This window comes from Styela clava, chromosome 3 (assembly GCF_964204865.1).
Source record: "Styela clava chromosome 3, kaStyClav1.hap1.2, whole genome shotgun sequence".
Classification (NCBI taxonomy): domain Eukaryota; kingdom Metazoa; phylum Chordata; class Ascidiacea; order Stolidobranchia; family Styelidae; genus Styela; species Styela clava.
This window is the reverse complement of record NC_135252.1, coordinates 21,386,976-21,398,792: the sequence shown is the minus strand read 5'-3', so window position 1 is coordinate 21,398,792 and position 11,817 is coordinate 21,386,976. Positions and strand designations below refer to the sequence as shown.

General features: G+C 34.9%; 1 protein-coding gene across 1 annotated transcript; it reads right to left on the bottom strand.

The window, feature by feature from the left end:
- Positions 1-403: 403 nt before the first annotated feature.
- Positions 404-10,874, bottom strand: LOC144421060 (heat shock cognate 71 kDa protein-like). Its single transcript, XM_078111229.1, has 12 exons — positions 10,769-10,874; positions 10,141-10,270; positions 9,649-9,755; positions 9,259-9,510; positions 8,262-8,385; positions 7,520-7,673; positions 6,952-7,099; positions 4,927-5,097; positions 3,785-3,946; positions 3,470-3,700; positions 2,094-2,282; positions 404-923 (listed from the first exon to the last, which is right to left on the bottom strand). The coding sequence occupies exons 1-12, from the start codon at positions 10,832-10,834 to the stop codon at positions 858-860; spliced, it is 1,800 nt and encodes a 599-aa protein (XP_077967355.1). The 5' UTR covers positions 10,835-10,874; the 3' UTR covers positions 404-857.
- Positions 10,875-11,817: the final 943 nt, after the last annotated feature.

Sequence of the window (11,817 nt, the reverse complement as noted above, 5' to 3'; positions counted from 1 at the left end):
CCAAAATATGTATGCATATCAGTAATCATTCACAATTTATTGGATGGTATCGTCAACAAAATGCTGGTTACGTCACGTATCATTCAATTTTTGGAAACGATTCGCGAAAAAACTTTTTGTGTTTATATCACATACAGGGACGATGTGCTAGGTTCAATGTGTTACTAGATTTAATGAACATTTCCGACTAATATTCAAATGACAATTTAATAAATCTGAGACGTTGCGCTATCACAGGCTGAATAAATAACACCATTCAGCACAGAGCAAACCTTGGTATTAAAATAATTTTCTGCATATTCGAAAGAAAATTTTAATCTTATTCATATACGGGAAACATGGATCGTGAAACAACTGGTGACAATGCTATATAATGATCCATTAGAAGGGCGATTACATTTATTGGTAATTCTTTCTATTATAGTCTTACTACTTTTCGGAATACACTCTCGGTTATGTCTGTATATAAGTACACTCTGTCTTTCTCTAAATTATTTTTTTATTTACAATGTTCGAACGAATAAAATTGAATTAAACTTTATTAAATGGTAACGGTTTAATAAAACTGAATAATTGGTTTGATAGTTCAACTTGGTCGAAATTCACCTTATAATCAAATTGCTGGCGCTATTACTAGAAATTTGGTTCAAAAACGGATTTCAATCCCTAACAATTTTAAAAAATAATGAAACAGCCTCAGTAATAATCTGGAGAATTTACTTAGTCTACTTAGTGTTAGTTTCACTTACAACGGAATGTCGGTCAAGCGCTTTAGCGTTCTCTAACAATCTTCAGTATGCACAAAATCTTGGGAGTTAAAAAATTAAAAAAATTTAAATATCTTTCATGTTATCAACTTATTCAACTATTCTTTTCAATTCCTTCTTTTTCGCTTGTACTTCAGACATTTCTGGAAGTTTTTTCTAAAAAAAAATTGCATTTTGACTTTTGATAAACATGAATAAACTTGAAAAATGTATACGAAGCAATAAAGTTTGACTCGAGGAGCGGTCAGATGCGTTCACACGGGACCGTGCATAAAAAGGTTAGTGAGTCTCTTCTCTGTTACATCGATGAATAATAAATGCAATGGGAAATGCGGACACAAAGGTTTTTAAGGTTGAAACGCTACATTAAACTATTGAATTTAAACTGTCAGAACTGGCAGAAGGTATTTGTTGAGTCGTTTTATGCTACAACGAGGAACCCCGTACAAATTTAATCGTGCATTAATACGGTAATTTTTCAAGACCCAATTTGGTACAACTCCAATGCTTATTTTAACGTACTTGTTGCAACTCATGGTATGATCTAAAGCAGGGGTCAACAAACTTTTGTCGTTCGCAGGCCAAGTTGGCAAGTCATTGGCGGACCGCACATCTTTTTAGAAAGTTAAAAACCGAAGGAATGGCCAATGAATCCCATTTTTTCACACAAATTTCGGCTAAATTTCAAGCAGTGCGCGAAAACTGATCATTTGAATATTTTTTGCGTCATTATACCATTTGCACTCAGCATCAACTTTTTTACGTTCTGTTGCATTTGTCTAATTATAATCAATTATTGGTTCATTAAACGAGTGATTGCGAATTATATACTGGTTAGGTTATAACATAATTTAGTGTCTCAAAACAAAGTCTGTCACGTGAAGAATATAATCGTCAATACAGCTGTTTTGTTAATATAATTCAGTGCCGCGGGCCGGATTATATTGCTCCGCGGGCCGTAGTTTGCCGAACCCTGATTCAATGCAAGGGTGTGCAACAGGCCGCCTGCGGGCCACAACTCGGGCCGTCAAGCCATGTAGTTTGACACTTGTGAACAGTCAGATTTCCCCCATCAAGCATAAAAACCTAATCCGACAGTTTATATTTGAAAAGGCGCGCACATGAATAAAATACAAAATTTTTTTCTTTTTTGCTTCTGCCGCAGCGTTTATTTTCGCCATTTTGCCTGGTGCGTTTATTTCTGTAAAGCCAAGCAATAGCCGCAGTATTTGTTTTGTGTTGTCCGGCAAGATGTCTGAAGTTAGTTATATGGCCCAACGACAAAAAATGTTGCACATGCCTGGTCTGAACTTGGTTTACAATTACCTTGTTTATATCCAACCATTGAAGTATTTCACTCAGTTTACTCGTCATAGATTCTCTCTGTTGTCTTGTAAGCAATTTTTGATCCACTTCTTCTTTTACTCTGTATGCGTAATCTTCGAAATCATTCATGGCAATGCTTCGCTGTTTCAGCTCTTGGTCTTTTTTTCTAAACTGCTCTGCTTCTTGCACCTTGAAACGAAATTTACGTGGTTGTTCTTGCGTGTCACCGGTGTTAACGGTTAAATTGTTTTTACACTAGTAATATTTCTGCTATTGTGGTAAAAGTAGTATATGATCACAGTCCGACAGCACATTTGTTGGGAAATATTTAGACATATTTCAATATTACAGGGTTACTTGAATGTAAGTGTGTATGTGAGACTTCTATCGAAGGTGCTGTACCGGTGAACAATATTTTTGCTGTTGGCATGCCCTGACAGCAGATAGTGCGCTGCAGCAAAAAATAAGTGAGGGATTGATGCAAGTCTGTGTCTAAAACCATGGAGGTCATTTGGAACGTATTAGAGAGAGAACGTAACTTTTGTACAAATCATCCCAGATTTCTAAAACTTTTGGGTACTATCATACACAAACAAAAGTGTGAACGTAAACAATATTATATAAATTTTCTTCATTTTGTAGAAGTAAGAAATGTTTGGGTTCTGTTTTTTTGGTCACTCTGTATTTCATATCGAAAATATTATTGTCGATATGAAATAGTTGAGACTCCTGTTTCGTGATCTAAGGAAGTGCTCTTCAACCGGGTATACGGCATATACTATATACAGTACCATTAGTTGGGTATTACAACTGATAAGGGGTATACGAAGGGTGGACAGTCTAAATCAGGGATGATAACTCTAATATAATAAATTATAAAATATTCAATCAGAGACAACAATGCAAACGCGGCGGACATGAAATACAAAATGTCATTTACGCAAAGAACCGACGTGAGCACATTGTTAGAAATTATATAGATAATGCGGTCACGTGTCTGGGTTGGTGATTTCGGCTGTCACGCACTTCGTTTGAATTGCGTTGAACATTATTCCCGTTGACACTAATGCCGTCAGTCAAATTAATAACTTTCGGACACTAGCCTATCAGATTGCATGTATAATATGTGCTTAAAATTTAAGATTTATTCAAGCTTTAAAAACATTGGTATTTGTAAGGTATACAAAGTTCTTGAAAAATTGTGAAAGGTATACCACGATAAGAAGAACACTGCTCTAATTTGCTGACGATTGATCATTTGTATATATTTAACATTATACAGGGTTATGCCGCTGAAGAATTTCTTTTTTAAATCTGTTTATATGTTTGCTCAATTTAGTAAAAGATTTGTAAATGACCGTAATTCCATATATTACCATTCGTTTTATCTCGCTCTCACTCAATTGTCCTTTGTCTCTTGCAATCGTTAATTCACTTGAATTTCCCGTGTTTTTTTCAATCGCTTTAAGATGGAGAATTCCAAATGCGTTAATTTCTAGTAACACTTTGACTTTACCTTCTTTTCTTCTTGTTGCAGGAATTCCCAATAAGGTGAATTCTCCAAGAAAGTTGTTATCCTTCGTTAAAATGCGCTCACCTTCAAAAATCTGTGAAATTTAAATTCACAGTTATTAATAATGCTATTTTAACTATATGCAGCATGGCATTTAGAGCAGTTCAGGGAAACTCACCCTCAACCTCATTTCTGTTTGGTTATCTTCCACGGTAACTCGGTTTGACCGCGCTTTGGTGGGAATCTTCGTGTTTCGTGGAATAGCTATAGCCATTGTTCCGTTTTTATTTTCGATGCCGATCGAAAGTGGGGTGACATCTTCAAGAGCGAATTCCTTCAACTAATAGAAATGAAATTGTTTGACTGTTAGCACTATAACGACAATGCAGGTTTTTTGTGTAATTCTCAGCAAAATGATAAACAACCATTAATATAGATAAAACTGTTGCCCGAATAATTCAAAATTGCGTTTAGGGAGGTCACAAATTCGGAACTAGTTTGATGACATTATTATATGATAATCGTATTGTTACTGTACAACAGTCATCAAATTGCAAGAGTGCAATTATTTGTCATGGTAATAGATAGATAATAAAAGTTCCATTGAAAGAAGATATTGCCATCATAAAGACCCCCAATCAATTTCAGCTTCTAGTTATCTGTAACATGTTTCTGTGATTACTAACTCAACGGCTTCAAATGGATTCTATTTATAAAACAAGCGTTTCTGTGGATACCAAATTTGACTTTTTCTCATTGTGTCTCGAGAACATCATTTTAAATGCTACTCTGGATAATAACTTTGATAACAATTATGACCATGCATGAAATGGCTAATCATATACCATCGGTCACTAGGAGAGACAACTTTTTAACGCAAAATGGAGGCGAGAAAATATTGGGAAACTAGTTATGCAGCGGCGAGAGTCGTTCAAGCACTCACCCCGAAGCTTTCCCGGTTAATGTCGATATTTATAGGCGGTTTACTATATCGGCAAACACACATTATCGGGCAGTATATTTCGGTTGGCATATATATTGGCCGAGTTCTAATTACAATAGGTCAAACATCTGGATGTAGCTTTTATTGAGTGCTGTTTTTAGGCATGAATTTATAGCAACGTTAGAATATGAAGCATAGGACAGTTAAACTTAAAAATTATTACCGAGATCGAAATTATTACTGCTATAAGTAACTTAAATAAAGGAATGTCTCTTAGGTTGTTTTTCCAAATTCTTGTACAATAGAAAATTGCTGATATAACAACCTATGTGTAGTTATGTTCAATTTTACAAAGTTATTCACTAACGACTACGTACTGCAGGATCTTTTCCAGAACCAAGTGAAAACGCATATGTGGCTGCACCACAAGCAACTGCCTCGTCAGGATTGTCATTTCTTCGAAGTTTAATGTTGTCGAAATACTCTTCCAGCATTTCTCTAATTTTTGGAATTCGCGTTGAGCCTCCGACAAGTACAACGTCATCAATCTAAGAGGTGGAATTTACATTTTTTCACATAATAGGTTTCTCAAATCCTGCCCAAGAAAATGAATGTATCATAACATTTAATGACAAAATATCATTTGCATTTCGGACATGACGATTCAAATAGTCACAATGTTGCAGATAATGAGACATAATAGTATAACTCATAAGCCTAGACCACTTGCAAAATTTATGTCAATTTGTCTAATGGATTTGTACATCAATAATTCAAGGTTACGCGTACGATTTTCCTGGTATAGTCATGCTAGTTTGCTAAAATCAATAATCAAAATTATATCACGATCAGGAAGTTCAATGCTAACACAATCACAAATAATCAATAAAAATGTTAGCAAGACAATAACGCTTACATATATGGGTGGGAGGTTGTCGGTACTCCCGAAGTATTTGAACCAAGATGGCGGACAACGCAACGTAGTATGTGTACCAGGTTAGGTGTAGGCCATAATTTCAGGTACAAATATTACGGGCTAGTCAGTTGACTAGTCCCCGAATTCAGAATAGAACTAAAATTGGAATAAAATTATGTCCTGACCTGGTACACTTACAACGTTCCAGTCTCCGCTATCCGGGTGTACCTATTTTTTAATATTTTTTTCTTGTTGTTACCTTCTTGGAAATATAGCTATTCTCATTCACCACTTGCTTTAAAATTTTCAGTGGTTAAAGGTTCTAATTTTCGCTAGAAGGCTATTTTATTTATTTCAAAAAATTCTGTGAGCTTTTTATGGGCTATGACGTCATTTACTTCTTGCTGTGAAAAAAATCGCTTTTCTCTTCTATCCCTCGAACAATGCTTTAACATTTTCAACGGTTGAAGATTTTATTTTTCTACAGAAAGCTATTAATTTTAATTTTTTTAAGACTCTCTGTAAGCTTTATGAGATCAGTTTTTGTGAGCTATGACGTCATAAAAAATAGCGCTAACAACGGGTTAGCCTACTAAGCCTTTTTCCTTGTCTTCATCGAAAGGGATGGAAAAGTAGGTATTTTTGCTTAAAACTTCAACTGTGGGGTTAAACATATTAAATTATATGTGCTTCGATTTGAATATTATGCAAGTGATAACAAAGTAACCGGACATTGCGCTGGTAAGTTACCGTATCGCATATGATTTTCGGGGAATTGATGATAAAACATTTTGTTATATATTTGAGCATAACTATTTTGTTATTAATATATTTATAGTTATTAATATTAATATTATAAATGAAACAATACGCCTCATTGAGCCAAGTCGAAAATTTACAAAAAAAAAAAAATAATGAAGGGATTTTTCCAGGCTTGTCCATGGGAATGGAATTTCCATGGGAAACGTCCCATGGGATGAGACAGCATACATTTGTATTTCCCATGGAACACGTGGGACACGAAAACCGTATGATTTGCGGATAAATTATGCAAAAACATTTTTTTATGGACTTCTTGTCCATATATTTGAGCTTAGCTCTATTGTTAGTTATAAAGAGCAAAACATATTCAGCAATAACAATATACTGCGTGAAGAGGCTGATGGACACATGTATAATATTTATGAATATAAAGTTAACAAAGTCCGTGAATTTTGTTGTTTTGCATGTCTCTTGTCTTATGTGTCCTATTTAGTGGACGCTAAACCTGAATTTAACAATTTTTATTGAATTTTATTCCAATGTGAATCCCATGGGATGGGATGGGAATGGGTCAGTAAAATATGTCCCATGGACAAGCCTGGATTTTTCCATATTTGATCACTAGAAGTTTTCAAGCGATTGGACTAGTTGGTAACATTTAAGCTTTGAATTTTACAAGAAATCAAATGTTCAAAACATTCTTAAGACATCATGCGTATCTCACGTCTTTCTTTTCGAGTCCGGAATCAGAAAGAGTCTTCGTCACGGTATCAATAGCTTTCTCAAAGAAATTTTGATTCAGATTTTCAAATTTTGCTCTTGATATTTTACTTTGAAAATCGAATCCGCCTTGCAGAACATCGACTTGAACCCTTCAAAAGCGAAAACATGTCACTAGTATTTTTAGCTTCAAAATCCAATAAATTAAATACCATAGCTCGGCAAAATGATTTTGAAAGTAAATGTCAAAATTAAATTCAACTTTTTGTTCTGAGAAGGTTAGCAAATTCTTACTCTCGTCAATAATGACATCATTGCCTCCACATTTGGCAGTCAGAGGGTCTTTCTTTATCAGTCTTTATTATTAATATACATTTCCACGCCTTGCATAAGAATACCACATCACTCAAAGTGTGGTAGTTTGGTACGATAATGTCGACAACCGAAGAAGATTTCAATCATTTTGAAAAAAGTATCTTCTTACATATCGGAGGATGCTTGTACACAAATTATTGTTGAGTCGAGGCACGAAAACATTTAAATGAATGATATAACGTAGAAATATAATATACTTAGCATGCGTTGCCGAAGACAATCTCTTTTTCGCTGCCTCGCATGCTACTCGAAGGCGATTCAATGCTCTTTTGTTGTCTGATATATCTTCGCCATGCTGCTGTTTGAACTCAGAAACGAAATGTTCCACAAGTTTATTATTAAAGTCTTCACCTTAATAAATAAAGAGACGGGAGTTGGATACTGTACAAAGTCCCAAATACATGATAAATATATTAAAGCACAATCTAATCGTCGCATTTATTGTTAGCGGTTAAAAATGTCATCAGTAATAACATGTATCAGAGATGGCAAACACAGCGATCTGCCATATTTTTGGAGAATCGGTCGCGATTTAATGCAACTAAAATTTCAGCGATAATATAATCAGTTGAAAATAAAAAATAGTAACCGGAGTTAGTTCAGTATAACATTGGGAAAATACTTTAGTATTTCCGGTATGCAGCTACTGGCAATAATGATGTTTCGGCGTTCTGTAAAATCGTTTTTTTTCTATGAAGTATACCGTAATTTACGGTCACTTCTATTGCTAAAGGATATTTCCTCATGGAGATACTTGTACCTGAAGGGCCCAAAGTTCTGGCAACGTTTTAGTCATAACTTTTTAGATAAGTCTAGTATAAAACATTGGTCCATATTCTACTTCTTATGATTCATTAATAACGGCACGCTATCCCCGCTATATGTCTTCCATTATCGCAATATATTATTATGAATGCATACAATATGTCTGTATCTTACCCCCCAGATGACCGTCACCTCCCGTTGCCCTCACATAGAACTTGCGTCCTTTGATTTTCACGATGGTTACGTCGAAAGTGCCTCCTCCGAAATCAAATATCAGAACGTTCCGTTTATTTTTTGTCTGTGTTTTGCATAGAACGTATATACATATATAAATAGTTACTATCAAAACCCTATTCATAGAAAATACCAATTTATATTATATATCAAAAATAATCCAGAAAATTATAGTTATTTAAATAAATCGGTTGACGTATCATGCATATGCAGTCCGCCCATATAAACGTAGAGCCACCCAGTAATGTCTTTAATGCAAATGGGTTATGTGTATCTGCATATACAACTTGATCTGCATATACAACCAACCAAATATGCATATGCAGCCAACCAATTATGCCAGCCAACCAATTATGCATATACAACCGAATATGTATACACATCAAACTGATTCATATAAAGCCAACAAGTTTGTGTTCACAGACAATCGAAGAGGCATACGCATGCTATGCATATACAGCTAAACTAATATAAATGTACAGCCAATGTGATCCACATATGCAACCATCCTGAGTATATATGTATATACAGCAATCTGATATGCGTTTAAAAGGCCAACAAAATGGTGGCCGTACATTTGAACCCACGTACATTTGAACCCATGTGTATATCCGCGGGTTCAATCTATATGCGGGTACTAAAACCCATGGGTTAGGGTTAGTATGGGTTCAAATATCTGTGAAACAAAAAAAATTTCCATAGGCGCAATAGTATACAGGTGCAATTGTCGTGGGTTCAACTGTACGTGGGCTCAAATGTGATGTAACCCAACAAAATATGAGTATACAGCCCATACATCTACATCTAGCCAATTTCTATAAATGCAACCGACCAGTTATACAAGCTAATTGAATCGATTCAGTCAATCGATTAATGTTCATATATATAACCAATGAAACATATTCTAACTTCAATTAGAAATTAGAGATCATATTACCGGTGTGTGCAATCCATGAGCTACTGCGGCAGCAGTCGGCTCATTGATCATGCCAATAACATTGAGGCCTGCTATTTCTCCCGCATCAAGAGTTGCTTTTCGTTGGGCATCATTGAAATATGCAGGGACTGTAATGACTGCATCAGTTACGGTTTCACCCAGATATGCCTCAGCTGCGTTTTTCATCTCTTCCAGAACCATTGCACTTATTTGTTCTGGACAGAATAAACTTCGTTTCTGGCTATGGGTAATCTGAAATAATAGTCACGTAGTAAAAATGAGAAAGAAATGCTTTAATAAGAGGACGCAGAAGTCCAAAAACTAGCCGAATGACGTGGAGGCCCTTACCCATCTAATTATTTGAAAGCTTTTAATTTAATATGTACTTACCAATATTTTAAGCTTGTCATCATCATTGACCACGTTAAATCCCCATAATTTCATATCAGCTTGAACCGAAGGATCATCGTAGGATCGACCAATCAAACGCTTGATTTCTAAAACATAATCTTTCAATCAATATAGTTGTGACGTAAATATGACAAATTTGTAAAACGATCAAAGTGTCTGAAAATTTATTTCGTTGTTCCGTGATTTTTGAATATTTTTTTCTAATTCTCAAGATATGGTTTAAGTTTAATTTTGACAGCTCGGGTGTTTCCCAGCCTAATTCAGATAATGTCTTGTACAAAAAGTTCGTAAACTACCTTTATATCTGTGTGTTTAAACATTTTCCCATGTGAATGAGATAATTACGTGATTTGAGCACAAGATAGTTAAATTGCGATAGCAACCTATTTAGGTATAAACCTCTAACCAGTTGATCATCGCGCATCGTTGTAAGAAAGAGGCGAGTTAAAGAATCAGATACAGAGAGCTTACGGCAAAGAGTATTTGCGTAATTTATCGTTTCATCTTCCTTAGCGTCTTCACCAACTATTCTTTCATCCGCCGTGATCGATACATAGGACGGAGTAACACGATTTCCTCGGCCATTTATGATGGCTTCAGCCTGATAAAAAAGATTATTAATCCGTTAGGTCAAGTAAGCAAGTTTTCTAGGTTAAAAATAAGTCATTATGTTAAGCTATTCTTGCAACTTGAAAGCAGTTTTCCATTTAATGCATTAGATCATTATTTCTCAAAGTGCTCCATACGGGGCCCCAGGTCTCCGCGAGCTATTCGTTTACTTGTATAAATGCTGACTCGGCTGTAACTTTCATTTTAACTGTCCAAATGGACAATAATAGAAGTTGAAAACGGAAACGTTAATTCGAAAATGACATTATAAGTTCTAATAGCCAATTCTAATGCCATGTTTCAATTTCAAGTTTTTGTTTTTACAATTAGCTTGCCAATGATTACTGTTGAACAATATACTGAAAAAGCAACTGCTATTTAGTGAGCTTTCAAAGGAAAACCATACAATACCCATTCACATTTCTAACAATTCACGTAAAGCTATATAATAATTATCATATTCAATAAACTTTCTCTCTGTCATACATACCTTCCCATTTCGAAATACTGCAACGCAGGAGTTTGTTGTCCCCAAGTCGATTCCTATCGCTGGCATATTTTTGTTGCAATAATAATAATGTTTAATCTATGAATAAAATATTTGTTGCAGCACAATTTAATAATATAGGGTCGATAATCAGCTATTCTCTGGCCTTGATAATATGAACCCGATAAATTTACATACAGTTTTTTTGTTTTAATGTAACAACCGCAGAACGTAGGCAGTACAACGTCGAAACGAGTTAACAAAAAATGCCTATTTCACGAACAATTGTTAGTATAACCATAGAGTTTATCATTTAGCTCATATTACCTTTTATACGTTCATGCGTGGACTGTGCTTTTAACGCTTTATTAAGTACATGCTGGGTAAGTTGAGAACCACTCGAACACATAAGGTACGATAAAGTTTCATTGCAATGAATTTTGCGCAGGCAAGTGACAAAGACTAATACCCATAGTACATCACTAGTACATGTTAGTAGTTTGTATAACATTTATGCTAACGAAGCATCCATTGAACAAATATTTGCAGATAAGGCGCGGTATCAAGATGCATTGCAATACTGACACTTAATCATACCAAACTCACTATGGCTTTTATTTGAAACTTGAGAGTGTTACAATAGCCTTCATAGCTGTAAAAGGCAGCTACTTTTCTTGCCTAAAAATAGAATCAATGTAATAGCGAACAAATGGGGCTCATGTGAATATCGGCCTGGTCTTGTCACTGTCAGGTCACTAAGTAACAAAATATAAGTGGTTAAGTATTAGATTTAATACTGATATTTTATTATCCTTGTCAAACCGAAAAAAAGACAGGGTCTTATTTTTGGAGGAATTCTTTTCATGTATCAAGAACAAAATAACAAAGTAGAGAATTACGAGAATTTCAATATACAAAATATGGAAACCGATATACATTTACCTATAAATAACACGTTTTTATTTAAAAAAAAAAAAAACTGAATAAAAAACTAAACAGGGTTTATTCAAACATGACCATATCATCCTCCGGAATATCTTGAAAGTCACTAG

Excerpts from the sequence above, each read along its gene's own strand:
- LOC144421060 (XM_078111229.1), bottom strand. The coding sequence starts at position 10,834 with ATGCCAGCGATAGGAATCGACTTGGGGACAACAAACTCCTGCGTTGCA. Across the intron at positions 3,701-3,784 it reads AAACAGAAATGAGGTTGAGG|ATTTTTGAAGGTGAGCGCAT; the intron begins GTGAGTTTCCCT and ends TAAATTTCACAG. Across the intron at positions 924-2,093 it reads AATGGTTGGATATAAACAAG|AAAAAACTTCCAGAAATGTC; the intron begins GTAATTGTAAAC and ends ATTTTTTTTTAG.